General features: G+C 44.3%; 1 protein-coding gene and 1 long non-coding RNA gene across 6 annotated transcripts in view; both read right to left on the bottom strand.

The window, feature by feature from the left end:
• Positions 1-15547, bottom strand: part of CTCF (CCCTC-binding factor) — a 36137-nt gene that overhangs the window by 16436 nt on the left and 4154 nt on the right. Inside the window, exons 2-3 of one of the 5 annotated variants that reach the window (XM_062007750.1) lie at positions 10658-10763; positions 7022-7116 (exon numbers count right to left, since the gene is read on the bottom strand). The exons of 3 other annotated variants lie outside the window; for them this stretch is intronic. In XM_062007750.1, coding sequence (XP_061863734.1) covers positions 7022-7075 — 54 coding nt within the window. In that variant the 5' untranslated portion in view covers positions 7076-7116; positions 10658-10763. The remainder of the gene's footprint in view (positions 1-7021; positions 7117-10657; positions 10764-15547) is intronic. One more of the 5 variants, XM_062007752.1, reaches the window with a different exon arrangement.
• Positions 3708-6405, bottom strand: LOC133626750 (uncharacterized). The gene is made up of 3 exons (XR_009819747.1): positions 6346-6405; positions 4778-4910; positions 3708-3914 (listed from the first exon to the last, which is right to left on the bottom strand). It is a non-coding gene; the product is annotated as an uncharacterized LOC133626750 (long non-coding RNA).

The following is a 15547-nucleotide window of genomic DNA, read 5'->3' as shown; positions in this document are numbered from 1 at the left end:
TCTGCCAAGGGCGGGTTTTTAACCACGGACAATGTTACAGTCGTTTAAAGACAACTTCGAGCCGCTCCAGGTCACATTAACAATGTACCACACAAACACACACAAGGAGCCTGGGTTGATGTCTTGGCCAGCTCAAAAATCTTGTCAAGCTGACAAGTTTTCTACCCAAGAAAGTGTGGATTTTCAAGTTAAAATGCTACTACAGCTGGGAGGCACAAAGGATGGCTTCTAAACTCAAGAGGAAAGGGGGCCAGGCACAATCCATGGGCTCATTCCTAGGAAATGAGCTCTCTGGGAAGACTCCACCTCTGCTGCCGTGAGCCTTGTGCTGCCTGTCCATGCCACTTCTCTATCACTCTGTCCTAAACTATTGTTAGCTTTGTCCCTTTCTCTTTTTTTAACACTTAATCCTCCCGTTGCACAAAGTGGGGTTGAGAGGCAGGTTTCATATCTATGGCAGGGGTCACCAGAAGACACCATCTACTCACTGGGTGTGATGCTGCAGCTTGCAGAGGACTTCCCACGTCCACTGGTTTCAATAGAAGCAGATCTTCCTCAGCTTTTTACAGAGTTACACTCCTAGAAATTAACTAGCCAAGTTCTGAGAAGAGTTTCCAGCATTTCAGAGAACATGTGTCATTTGCTACAACTAAGACCATTAGAGCAGAACCCTGGGAATAAAAACTGCTGCAAAGGTTCTGCTGTAGCATTCTCTCGACCTTTCATTTCTGGCGTTATCTTCAGCTCTCTTCCTACCAACAACTGTCCCTTACACCAATTAGTTCCACAGGGATTGAATCTAAAAGGGAATACAAAGCAGCAGGTCAACAGGAGAAGATCTGGTAGATCAAGACTGAAAAAAATCAGAAGGGAAGAGAACAGCTTCCAGAATCAGGTGATCACAGTGAGACCAAAGAACATCCAAAATCAACACAGCAATCCCTGTGTCCAATGCTTGCTCAACGGGCTCTGCCAACTCACACACGATACTGCATCACTGAACAGCTCCACACACTGTCACAACCCCATGAGCCAGGTAAAAAGCTGTGATGCCCAAACAACAGACCTGAGCTTTCACAAGGTGGGCAGCTCATCTAAACAGCAGAAAGGAGCTGAAACAAGATGGGGTTTGCATTCCATACAACTGTTGCCTCATTCCAGTGAAAGCAAGCCAAAGTTAGCTTGAGATAAAGCAACTTAATGCCAGTAGCCATACTAACTACAACACAGCACCTTGCCACTCTAGGTCCCCTACAAAAGCCTCTCACTTAACCAGCAAAGCATTCAGCTTGATGGTATGAACTCTAAACATTCAGGGGACTTAAGAAGACTTCCAGGACTTGTCATATCAACACAAGACACAACATTCAATTCATGCAGTCCCACAGCAGCATTAATCAGAGTTGCAGAAGCATTAAAGTGTGGACACCAATGCTGCAGTGCAAACCCAGAGACAGATGTTTATATACTTGCATGGCTGCTGCCACTGCATGTTTTTCTAGCTGGCATTTGCCAGCCAATGTTAAAACAAATCCCAAAACACCAAAAAAAAGCAAACCCTGAACTGCATCAAGCTTTATGGACCAAATAACAGCAAAACATTTACTTTTTGGCCAAATAAAGCACAGTCTCGTTAAAAACTACAGAGCCTCCTTTTCAGTTGCTTTCAATGCTGTAAAATCCAGTTCACTTCAGAGAAGGAATTAAAAATCAATAGAAACAGTGAAGCCAAGTGCTAGCTGTCAATATATTCTTGGCATTCATGAAATATCAGCAGCTACACTAGTGTAAGCAAAAAACAAACCCAACCCCAACCCTGCACCACACTCAGACTTTGAACTCAAGTTAATTCACATACACATCCCACTCCAAAGTTGTCATGGCTTTGACACTTATGGATTAGCCACTTAGTAAATTGAGACAGGAGTGCAAGTAAAGCATTATGTGAAGTCTCCCCTGGTTTATGTTTCTCCTGAATGCACTCTGAACCTTTGAAAGCTGAAGGAAGGAGTAAGTAAAAATTTCACCTAAGGGTCTGTGCTGTTTCTGTCACTGAAAACAAGAGAAAAACTGGAAAAAAGGAACTAAAATCCAACAGGGTTTATGGACAAATGGTCATTTCTCTTTCTTTTTCCCCCTGCCTGCAGTCAATAGGCATGCTTAACATCACGAAATAGTTTATCTTTCTTCTGAAAAGCTCCCCCATTCAAGCACAGCCCAGGATAGGCAGTTTCACAGGCAGGCACCTTTGCTTTTCCTCCAGCAGGGCTCCCCTGATTAGAGGTGAACATCAATGTCACTTTTTTTAAAGCAAGCAGGCATATACAGACCCCAAAGCACTAAGCATGGCCCTTCCTAGCACTGCTCTTCCTGTGCACTCCCATTGCTCCCAGTCTCCTGCGCAGATCAGCAGCACTACTAGGCACGCAATAAATCCACAAGGTGACCCAGGTGTAGGTGCAGCCTCTCCTCCAAGCTCCCCTCTCCTGGTTTAAAAGCATGCCAATTCTTGCTCTCCACACAGTGTGGCACTAGAACCAAAAGATCCCCAAGCAGCTGGGAAGATGCCTGAAGAGCTCTGCAGTAGGGCCACACTGACCCAAGCAGAGATTGCTAACGTGGTCTCAGCACTTCACAAACATGGCCCTAAAGCTTTTCAGCTCAAGGTTGTTCCAGTTCAGCCACAGTACCACACTTCAGAGGCTCAGCTGGATCCACACAGGCTGCCTGTGCACAAAGCCAAGGACCCAGAGGTTATCCAGAACTCAGACCATACACACAGAGACTGAAACTTCATACTAGACTCTTACCCATCTCTGTTGCCCACAGAAACACAGAGGATTAACAGAGGCAGAGCTACTGAGGCATTCAACTATAAAAGAAAAGGTTCTTAAGCTTTTGTACAACTGTGTTGGATTCTTTAGGAACCCTTTTCTTTTCCTTTTTCTCTGTTACAGATAAGCCCAGGAGTCTGACACCACTTCACAAAGCTCACAAAACTTTAAGCAACAGGCAGCAACCTGTGAACAACTTCACAGTGCCATCACACAGAAAATAAGAAAGAATTTCTAGTTTCTGCTGTTGGTAGAAAGTTGGGATAAGTTTATTTTATTAAGTAATTTTCTCATGCTGGAAACTCAAAAGCTTCTACTTGCTCACTGCTTTAAATTCCATATCCACTGGTTACAACTGCTACACCCATCTCCAGCTGCTTTCTCATTTCCTCTTTGTCACTTGCAACGCTGGCACTGAAAAGGACAGCAAAGGACAAGATATGACTGCACAAACATCTCCTGTAGCTTTCAAATACAATTTAAAGGCATTCTCATTAACCCACTATTAAACAAGTACTTTGAGAAGTATTTCTGAGAGAGTAAGCAAACAGAAGAGCAAACCTCAAGGGTGAGTAAAGGCCTGTGCTGCTTCTCTGTACAAAAAGGGGCCTGTCAGTGTGAAGAAGCCACAAGAAACATGTTAAAAAAGCTACAGGAATGGCAGCTGCAATTACAAACATGTAGCTGAGGAAGGATGATTTCCTTAAGTACTGTCTCTTTCCTTAAGTACAGAGGGGTGGGATGCAGCCAGCCAGCTTTGGTAGAGTTTGAAGACCTATTGGAGGTGCCTGTACTGGAAGGTTGGCCTCTCTCAATAGGGCAGGGAGAAGAATACATTCTTCCAGAGTGATTCAAAGCTTTTAAGTGGGTCCCTACAGTAAATCACCATCTAGAGGAATGCACCTTTCTCCCTAGTAACCAGACAGGAGACCAGATTCTTAACTTGCCTAATGGTTCCATAATTGCTGTAAGACAAGAGGACACAGTGGTGCTGCCAAAAGGATGCTCTCATCTCTTCCTTCACATTGACAGAATAACCAACCACAATGAACTTGATTGAGAACTAGTTCCAGCTGAAAACTAAGGCAGGGAAAGACAGTTAATTATGTTAGAACATATTCAGCTGCTGATCTGATTCCCCACAGGGATGCTGGGCTAGGCAGAGGTAAGGGAAAAGGTTAAGAGTGCTAGGGTCACCTTAAGCTGCAGTGATGGCTTAAAGCTTTAAGCAAACCACAGCACTAAGAACCTTGTATCCCACAAGCTAGGTGGCTACACTGAGCTGTGTTGCTCCGTTTTGTGACATCCTGCCATCCACCAACTGCACACTACAGTGAAATTGCTTTCTCTCAAGCATCCTGCAGCCCTCTGGGGCTCAGCCAGTTTGTGGGGACCTTCCTGTTTGAATTCAATAGCATTTATCAACTGTGATCAAGGCCACACACTACCATTTAGTTCAAACAGCTGTTAATTGCAAGCCAAAGTTACTCTACTTATTGCTTATGTGAGGGTAGCACACTTTGGGCCAGATGTTATCACTAGTACACAGTCAAGCTATCTCTTGGGCTATAAGACATTCATTACCCACAGCTGGCCTGGTGCAGAATCAGAATCAAAATGCATCCCATTACATTTCTACAACTACTTCCACCCTGCCCTTCCCTGCTTGCTCCCCTTTCGTTTTTCTTCTGTAACAAAAGACATCTTCCTAGTTGCTGCTCCTGCTCAGGGAATCTCAGCAGAGCTCTTTCCAACACTTAAGCATGTCTCATGAAATAATTTGATGTGATAACCTTCAGTCAGCCCTGGCTCTTATTTTTCAGTCAGGGAGTAGCACACCCCTGGGGCTTTCTGCAATTACCCAGGACAAGGTTAACCTGTTCACTTTGGATCAAGAACTGAGGGGAAGACACATGCAAGACATGAAACCAGAGTATACATACAGGGTCTCCCAGCAAGACAGGAGGAAACTCAATTCCCTATCTTTCCTCAGCTGTTTGTAGAATGAGCTCCCTCTTAATCCTTGCACATGGCAGTGGCACAGGGCTCTTCCAGAACCCTTGACTCTGCTGTAGCCTACAACAGACAGAAAAGCAAACATCATCATGTCAGCTGCTCCAAACTTGTATTGTGAAGAAAAATAACTAAAAGAGAAATAAATCCCTGCAGTTACTGACAACAAATCCCCCACACACTCTAAGTCACTTGGGCTCCAACTAACTTTCTGCCTCCATGGTAGCTCCAATGCAGGAAGCAGACTGGTGGAAGCATCTCACCTTTAGAGTGATTTTATTTTCCTCTAGATTTGGAGAATTAAAGTTCCACTGAGAAGGTAACAGAGGTGATTTTAGTAAATATTCTTTGCAGAAACCTTGTACCATTCTTTCTTATTTCTCCTCCCATTCCTACCTAACATTTTAGTCACAAACACTCCCTGTTTCTTCCAACAACTGCTGGTGCAGTCTCACTGGCTCACACTAGCTTTTCAGACATGCAGAATTCTCCAGGGGAAGCAGGTAAATGTGAAGTGTTTCAAGTCAATGTGATCTCCACGTTAATCATTAGTTTTGGAAGAGTTTCCCCTTTCATGTATTAAGAAAGATCTCTTAAGTTGCTAACTTGGCAGTTCATTTCCAAAGGACCAGCAGGCAATTTTATCAGTGTAAAATGCAGAAAGATTTACACTTTAAAAGTAGCAGACACAGAGGAATTAATCTTCAGCTGATGCTAGATCACAAAACTGATCAGTCCCTCCCTTTTACAGTTCTTCATAAAGATGGTGAAGGAGGCTCTCAAAGGACCACACTCAGAACAACAGACAACTGTTTGGGGTTAAAACAGCCTGTAAAATCCACTGCCACAGAAAATAAAGCCTAAGAGAGTAGGTTAATAGTTTTATCAGCAAGAATTTGTGGCCACTTTTCCACACACACATTAGTTTAGGCTTTGGTTTAGGTTATTAGCAAACTGCTAACAGCAATAAAGGTGTTTCTTTAAAACCAGACCAGGGCAGAATTCTTTGGCCATCTGAGGCAGTGTTGCATGATAACAAAGCAGCAACACCACACACTACCACACCTGAAAGAGACCAGCACAACAAGTTTCATGGCATTCTGGAGACTTCATCATAAGCTACATTTGGATTTTGTTTTCCTCTATGGCTTCCTCTAGATGAAGCAGAACCTACAAGAAACTTTTGAGGAACAGCTGTTTCTTTTGTCTTGGCATGAACACTCATTAAGCAGTGATACTCTGCCTGGACAAAGGAATTGAGGCTTCACATCAGAGAAGAAAGTGCTCATCTCTGGCATGGTAACGTGGGTCCTACCCCATGAACAACAGTTGGCCATGCAGTAACTATTAGTCACCTCATAAATTACACCCTGATGTATACAAGGAAAACTAAAGTCGCTGCTAGTTAGCTTAATGTCAGACTGTCAAACACAGAGGTGTAGTTTACTCCTGCTGCAGCAGGGACAGGAAATTCCAGGAGAGTTTTGGAAACACTTACAGCAGAAGGGTGGTGGACAAGACAAATTCCTGGAGCCTCAATTAAGTCATCCTTGCTTTTCTGAATTACAGAACACAGAAAAGTTCACCTGCATTAGTAAGTGTTGGAACAGATATAAACAGAACCAAACCCTGCTGAAACCTAGACAGTGGCCCTCATGCTAAAGTTTTGAGTAGTCTATTTTATACACATATCTAATTCATTTGGATCATGTTCCAAATATTGTCATACACTTGAGCCCTAGAAGTGCTATTATGGTCAGCCTCCAAAGCAGATGAAGCAGAAGGAAATCCCACAAAGTCACTCCATCTCAGAAGAAAAAAGCCCTTTCCACCAGCAGTAAGGTCTCACTTTGAAGCACACTGTCAGCAAAGCTATCCCTGCCTTTCAGCTACCCAGTCCTTCCCACCCACAGCACCCCATCTAGTCCTTCTGGTAGCACAAACATTCCTGTCTGCAGCTAACTAGTCAGGAAACTAATCCAGGCCAGAACTCATCCAGACAAAAAGATACTTATTTCCATCCAGACCAGGTCTGTGGTGTGCCCAAACACTCAGGCCAGCCAAAAGAGAAGCACAGCAACAGGGCTTCTTCCAACACAGTGTAAGCTTATATGCTGAGGAAACTCCTGCCTCAGCATGGAATGCATATCACACTTTAAAACCCCTTAATTTACATTTCTGTTCTTGATGCTTCTGCACTTCTGCCTGGGCTGATTTGTTCTCTTCATGCTGGCTATTCTTCATGCAGCTCTTGATGTCAGAACACCCTCTGGAACAGAACAGACGAGTCATACTAGTGAAAGTACATAAAAGAGAAAGAGAAGAAAAGGGAGGGGGGAAGCACTGTTTGAATGTTTAATGCTTGTTGAATAGAAAATGTGTAGTCCCACACCTCTAAGAACAGCACTGGAAACTGCTTGAGGACCTCTCCACTTATGAAAGAGCCTTAAACAAAACCAAGAGTATTTTAATTGGCTTTTACACTCTCCACCAAGAAGAATGAACTCATTCTACAAATTCCTCTCTGTACCTCTTCTCAAACTCTTAGCATTTATAGTTCTTACAGGCTGCACCTCTGTATGCCTCATGTCAAGTTAAGAGTGCAAGATGACACTTCAGAGCTGGCTACACCTACTTCAGATGGCCTCTCTCCTCTGTGCTGTGCCACACTAAATCCCAACACAAAGCAGACTTTATTGTTGAAGAGGAGTAAATGAGAGCAAGTATAACCCCTTACAGGCTGTCAATGCAACAACTAACCACTGTCAATAAGGTAACAAAATCACCTCTAACACACTTCTGACCTTGCTACCCAGAGGATGAACAGCCTTGGCTGGGCAAAGAATTACTGAGCCTGCTTTGTCACCCCCATCAATTCAGAGCCTAAAATAGTCACATTTACAGAACTGCAGTATTTACAAGGCAGCACATTAGTTCTCATCTGTAATCCTTTTCAGTCCCCAGTGCATATACATGCTAAAAAGCCTGGGAACAGTAAGCAACTCCACAGGAGCAATTCTCAAGCGAGGCACATCTCCTTGCTGCACTCTCAAGCAGTGTTGAATTTCACACTGGTTCTGTACCCTTTCAATTCAATTACTCCCTTCCCCAGTTCCCCTGTCATTTATTCAGTACAAAGCACTCCACTCTGGGTCCTGGGTGCATTTTTTTTACCTCAGTAAGTCTGTTTTCAACTGTTTCAAAGAGAACAACTGATAAGTTTGTTGGAGATGTGGACACAGTAATAGTGAGCTCAGTTTAACAAAAGCACTTGGAATGGAGGACTTGTTATTTAACACTTGCTCTATAAAAACGAGGTGGGCTGTATACATTCCCTGACTGAAAAGGGGATGCTCAGAGAAAACGTGGGGTGTGCTCCACTGCTGGAGACTGCTGACACAAGTTGCATCCCTGCCAGGTCTGTGCTGGTGACAGCACACACAGAATGAGCACAGAAAACAGTTACTGTCAGCAGCCAAGTTTTTATTCCTCACTTGTAACCCTGGAGAAAACTACCTAAAACTTAAAAACCTGTGTGTAAATTAACACACAAAAGCCTTAAGAGGGAGGGACTTCTCCATTTAGATGGCACTTGGTACAAAGCAAACACTGTGTCATGGAACTGTGTCATCTCAGAAGCTTCACCACTGCACAAGACACAGCAGGGCTCTGCCAGGAACAAAAGCATTATTTTATCTCCTGCTCTTCTCTTATCTCAACTTTGGGTCTTCTCAACTTTCCAATCAAGAAATAGTTTTCTTCCAATTATCAAAATGGAATCTTCTGCTTGGCAAGTGACTTCAGAGTGGAGAGGTCTGTCCTGAATAAAGGTTGTAGCCAAGCTCTGAGGCACAAAGAGAAATAGGCCAATAGTAACTGGACTGGCTCTCCACACTACAGACAGCACAAAGCCACAACAGTGTACAGGGCTATCTGCAGATTGCAGCTGCTGCTGAGTTCATGCAAGGCATTGCCATCACTCTTCTCTCTTTACAAGGTAAGGAAACATTTTTTTAAAGAGATGTTTGGGAGCAAGCAGCTCAGTACCCAAGGAATATCAACCTACTAACATACAGCCCAAGGAACAAAGCTACTGCAAAGACCTAAGGCATATTTGTTCTAATCCACTCCATGAAAATATCCTAGAGGGAAGGAGAGCTCCTCCTACCCTCCCTTGGCTGGACAGAAAGCCTACTTCTGTTCCAGCAACCAGTGTATTTTTCAGCATGAAATACCTTGCATGCATTTACATTCCAATCAGATCTTTGACATATGGGCAAGGTTTGATAAGCTTGAAGGAAAACAGGGATATGCTGGAAATTTCAGTGTTCCACATTCCCATTTTTGAGCTTAAAGCACAGACATACAGAGGAGAGTCCAACAGAGGTCTGCCAAAACAAGGGAGTGGCTGGAGAACAGGACCTACAAGAGCAGACTGACAGAGTCAGCTGTGAGAAGGCTAAGGGGAGGCCTTGCTGCTACCTAACAGGTGCCAAAGAGCAGATGAAACCGCTCTCTTGGAGACACAGTGAAAAGACAAGACACAACGAGCAAGCTGCAAAAACAAGAGCAGTCAAACACTGAAGCAGGTTGCTCAGAGATGATGTGGAAACTCTGATCTTTCAGCTATTGAAAGTATTTGCTCAATAAAACCCTAAACAAGCTCATCTAACTTCAGAGCTGGCTCTGCAACAAGCCAGGGGCTGAACTAGGCTACCATAAGAAGTCCCTTCCAACCCAGATTATTTCATCATGCTCTGGCACCACACAAAATGAAGGGTAACTTCACATTTCAAACACAAAACAATCTATGCAGCTATAACTAAGACAGTCTTGGGACGTACTGGTCTCAGCTTTTGCTTCCACACAGGTTCTAGAGGACTTGGAACATGTTTGCAAGGCCTCTAACACTAACCAGCTCTTTAGTTATGTGCAACCAGCTGGTGATTTGCACTTTCAGAGCAGTGAACAGACAAAGCTGCCCAGTATTTAAGAAAACATCAGGAGAAGAGCACAGGTCTAGCATATCATCATTTAGGAGACACAAAGGCTGTTCAGAGACATCACACAAGGCTCCTGTACAAACTTCAGATGGAAGCAGCACTGACAAATGACCTCACTGCTTTTTCTGACTTGCAGGAGAAAACCCAAGACCACAGTAAGTAAATTTAAACTATTAAAAATTAAAAGCCTGTCTTTGAAGAAGGACTTCTGTGTGTGCTCTGCTCCCTGGAGTCTTAAACTAGGGGTTATACACTGAGTGCCAGAAGGTGGCTGAAAAGGATCCCCGGCTGCCAGCAACACGATGGTCTGTTTGAAGAGACTGCTCTGGGACAAGAACAAATGGTAACACATCATATCAACCAGCAACTGCACTGCATCAAGCACTTCTAACCAGGAAGAGCTAGACTGGTAACTGAAGCAGGGCAATTTGCATCTAGTGGAGCTGGAGGAAACATCCCCAAGGATTTGTTTGCACAAGACACTCAGAGCAGCCGTCTCCAAAAACATTACAGATGTCATGTCAGGCAAGAGAGACATCTGAATATTTGATAATCTGTTCCATCATACTGTCACAGAAGCTGCCAAATTCTTCTTCATGTAGGTCAAAACACTGGTACAACAGGGAGAGATGCAGCTGCTTCAGCAGGACAAAACTATTTCCACACATACTAAGGGGGAAAAACTACTCTGGGCTCGTATCATTCTCCAGTAGCCCAGAGAAGACAGGAGTCAAGAGCAGCCATTCCTGAGCAGGAAGGAGTGCATTAATATGGAAAGCAGGCAAGGATCAAGTAATCAATGAGTACCTTTTGATTCAGTATTGCCACAGGAAGCCATAAATCTCTCTTCAAAGCTCCGAAGTGGCAGTAAGTTACTCAGCAGGAACGCTGGGTAACACTAACTTCTTCCATCCTCCAAAAAGAAAAGAAATAAGGGTTTAATAATCTGATAAGCTCTGACTGAAGCCACCAGCCCTCAAAAAGGGGTTTTTTCCCAACCTGGAGTCTGAAAACACCTGAAGTCCCTCTCACTGATTCACCGGGAGCACTGGCTGACTCACCAGAGGCTGTGCTGCCATTTTCAACCATCTGACAGTTGGGCAGAGAGGAACCTCCTGAGGTTCAACAAGGGCAAGTGCAGAGTCCTGTATCTTGGAAGGAACAACCCCATGCACCAGCACAGGCTGGGGGGCTGAACTGCTGGAGAGCAGCTCTACAGAGAGAGACCTGGGAGTCCTGATTGATAATAAACTAAATATGAGGCAGCAATGTGCCCTCGTGGCCAAGAAGCCAATGGCAGCCTGGGGGCATCAAGATTGTGGGCAGCAGGGCCAGGGAGGTTCTGTTCCCCTCTGCTCTGCCCTGCTGAGGTCTCATCTGGAGTCCTGTGTCCAGTTCTGGGCTCCCCAGCTCCAGAGGGACAGGGAACTGCTGGACAGAGGCCAGGGCAGGGCTACCAAGATGATCAGGGGACTGGAGAATCTTCCTTATGAGGAAAGGCTGTGGGACCTGGGGCTGTTCAGTCTGGAGGAGACTGAGGGGGGAGCACATTAATAGTTACAAATATCTCAATGGTGGGTGTCAGGAGATTGGGACATCCCTTGTTTCTGTTGTATCCAGTGACAGGACAAGGGGTGATGGGATGAAGCTGGAACACAAACAGTTCCATTTGAACATAAGAACAAACTGTGTCAGTGTTTGAGTGAGGGAGCCCTAGCCCAGGCTGCCCAGGGAGGGTGTGGAGGCTCCTTCCTTGGAGGGCTTCAAACCCCACCTGGACATGTTCCTGTGTGACCTGATCTAGGTGGGAGCTGCTTATGCAGGGGGTTGGGCCAGATGATGTCTAAAGGTCCCTTCCAACCCCCCTCTTTCTATGATTCTAAAGGGTTCTTCACTGCAAACAGCTTAACACACAGGAGAAAGCAAGCTACTGGTCTCACATTTATTGTTACATTTCTGCCAAGTGGGTACATCCCAAACCAGGGGGCATTTTCAATTCAAGAGCACTTCCTGTGCTCATTTTAAACCTCTGCATGTCAGGGGTGTTTTCAAGGAAACAGCTTTGCAAAACAAATTCAAGGAGACAGAAACTACACAAGAAGCTGAAGTAATTGGTCTAAAATGGCTACTGGTTCTACAGCAGTGACAAGCTCTTCCAGCTGCCAGTGCAGAGCAAGGATGTCTCTGTCATTGTTAAACAATGCAAGAATTCCCTTGACAGTGATTTTAAAGTTTACTGCTCTACTCCAAAAGGCTAAACCATGTTTACAAATATCCAAACACTTCCATTACTACTTGTGGTCTTAACTATCTTCCCAGAAAGTATCTTCTTACCCCAAAAGGTTTTGGGTATGGTTTCACAAAGACTCAAAATCAAATTCAGGCCTGCAGTCTCTCCACATCCACTGACATCTCCTTGCCCCCCACATGTTTGTGGTTGTTTTGGAAGCAAAAAAGGGAAGCAAATCCACTCAGGAAGCAAATTCCTCTGACCAGCTCACTGCCTGGCGATGCAACTGCCAGCATATAAGTGGAAGGAGATGGAGTCACAACAGTCCCACTGCAAGCCAACCTCATTCTCCAGGAAAGCCATGACTGACTTCTGTAGCTGTGTTGGTGGTACTCCCCACATAGCAGAGAGATGTACATTCACATGTACAGCTTTTATCAATAGCTTGAGGAAAAAAAAGGAAAAGATATTTCCTTTCTCCAACTTAAAGTCCTGTAAGGACAGGTGAGTGTCCATTTAGTCCCACAGTCTGTCTCCAAAAGCTTCATCAGGAAATGCTGTGTAGGAGGAGCCATCAGTTGTGTCTGTGGTTTACCACCCTCATCCCAACATTCAGCCATGGCATTAGGAATCTCAGCCTTTGGACCTGCTGACCCCTTTTCACACCTACAATGTGCTGCCAAAACAGCTTTTCCATTAGTTGTGGTGTGTTTTCCCCGTTTCTTCCTCCTATAAGCTACAGGCTCACCACAAAGCTCACTGCCATCTATGTAAACAGTTGGCCTTGTATCAGTGCTGGGAACCACCCCACACAAGAGCAGACTAGACCCTGTCTGGAGAACACAGGGTGGCAGCAGCAGAGTTACCCAGTGTGCCGCCTTACAGAGAGTCAGGAGGAACCACCATTACCAACCCCAAGCATCAGGTGCTTCCCTTGAAACCATCACCCACAGGAGCATGAGGATTCTGTGCCAGTTAGCTCTGCAGCTGAGGCAGCTCCCAAGCTTACATTTCCCCCTTCCCACCTTTTAACAGACGTGAAACATGAAAAGGGCTTTTAGCTTTCAGCAACTTCCACCTAGAGATGCTTAGTCCACCCTCAGGCTACTCATGGTAACACTCTGGAGAGCTCAGCAAGTGTCAAACACTTGTGTCAAGTCTCCACACATGATGTATTACCACAGCTCAAAACTGTTTGTTCCTTCTTCCACAGCTTTACTCTCTTTAGTTTCATTCCTGCTTACTTCAGGCTTTCACTCAGCATCCACTTTGAGGACCAATGCATATAAACCAACTTCACACAATGCACTTAAGATATAAATTATGGTTCCATAAATTGCTTCACAGAACATATAAAACAATCTGACAGAGCTGTTCAATAAAAATCACCTGGCTTCAGTCTCACTAATTCCTATGCTATAAACTGGGAAGGAAGAAAGCCTTTAGTGACAGAGGCTTGGGAGTGACTGGCTGGCCAGCACTGATGAGGTTCAAGGTACTTGGTAGACAGCAAGCTGAACACAACCCAACAATGTACCCTGCAAAGCAGCAGCATTTATCCTACCAGCAGCTTGCTAATGTGATAGACACAGATAAGGGGTATTTCACAGTCCCAAGTTTGGATTAAATCTATGGGAGGTTATACATATATTGGAGGGGTGTCAAAGCACTTCAATACCTGCTTACCTTCCCCTCTTCAGAACTTCACTGGCTTGATCATGTTCTAGATTTCTAAGCAAAAGCCATAAACCTACTTCTGTTAAAAATAAGATGAAGAGAGAAGAGCTGCTCCCCATCTTTTGTCTTTAGCATGGTCAACTCTCATTTGATCACCAAGTCTGACCTCTTATGGATTACAGCTCTCTAAATGTATGTGAAGCAGAAGTTCAGTACCTTGTAGCTGGCTGAAGCACTTTTGAAGATTTTTTCAACCCCTCTGAATCAAGATGGCAAAGAAATTGAGAAGCACATGACTGCTCTTCACATGGATCTGACAGCTAATCACCTTCACTGGGAAACACTTAACTCTTTTCATTTCCCTGGGTACAAATTCTCCTTGTGTTTGTCAGGGAGATGGAAAGATGCTCACCAATACCAAGTATTTTCTTGCCAGGGAGGTATCAGAGGACTTTAATCAAGTCACCTCTCGGTGTTGCCTTCCCTGCACAGCCTCACTTCTCAGCTCTCCACCAAACTGGAGATTAATCCCCTCTGCTGATGGGAATTTTTATGTTTAAGTGCTGCTGCCAGAACCATACACAGTAATGGCTTCACCCACCCCACACAGGCAAGAATGCATCTCTACTCATTCCATCAATGCATGTGAGAACTACATTAGCTTCTTTGTCACAGTATCACCCTGGAAACTCGTGTTTAAGCTGTTTAGCCACCATCACAGCTCCAAAATGCTGTTCAGTCACCACTTCCTAGGACACCTTGATTTAAATTCAGCTGAGTTGCCCTGTTGCCAGGTGTATACTTTTACACACTGCAGCCTTAGGACATGCACCTGAGTGGATCCACTTCAGCTGACCATCAGGACAGCTGCCTTAGTGCTATTTGCCTTTCCAAGAACCACGACTTTATCATGCAGAAGCTTTAAATCAGTAAAGAAAACAAACTGTGACAAGCAATTAGCAGTTTTTGCTGAACATCCATGGAAACTGTTCAGCCTCCTACAGCCCCAGACTGAACCAAGTGGCATTTACTAATACTCAGGACTAATTTTTATAGGCAGTAAAGGTCCTGAAGATCAAGAGAGATACCTTTAACTAAGCCAAATAACAACTTTAACAAGCTCTTTTTTTCCTTGGAGCCTTATTTACTAGGATTAATCACATTCTTTTCCCCTCTTGTTAAGTAAATTGTGAACTAAGAACAAATAAAGTGCTGCTAATAATGTAGACTATATATGTATTACCATCATGTAGCACTAGTCAAACACCCCAGGGAGCTCAGGTGTCTCTGAACAGCACTACATTACAAGCTGCTCTCTTCATCCACTTTGCTCCATTTCATACTGATCCATCAGCACGTCTCTGATCTCCTGGAATTTCCCTAGTGTTCCAAAGGGCATCAGCTACCTGATATCCCCCCTCCAATACTACAGCTAGGGATATTCCAGTGTCAGCAGGCAAACACAGGTCAAGGCAAACATCCCTCTCACCTCCCAACGTACTTTGGTAGTGGGTTTTTGGTTTATGATTTGTCTTGTGTATTGTTGTTTGTACACAGAAGAATTTCAGAAGCTTTCAGGACAGCAACCTAATCCTAAATACCTGAAAGAGGGAGTAAGTATGACTCTCATATCCCAATTGAGGCAAGAAATATCCCCTATAAAAATGAACCAAGCTACTTTCTCCTCCACCTTACAAACAGCTACTTTACCTGCTGATGTCTGAGACACACACAAGCTTCTAATCATGATGCAAGTTATTAAAAAGGTGTATTTCACACTCCAAACAATC

Source organism: Colius striatus, chromosome 14 (genome assembly GCF_028858725.1).
Source record: "Colius striatus isolate bColStr4 chromosome 14, bColStr4.1.hap1, whole genome shotgun sequence".
In the NCBI taxonomy this organism is placed as follows: domain Eukaryota; kingdom Metazoa; phylum Chordata; class Aves; order Coliiformes; family Coliidae; genus Colius; species Colius striatus.
The sequence above is the reverse complement of the archived record's forward strand: the minus strand, read 5'-3'. Positions and strand labels throughout refer to the sequence as shown.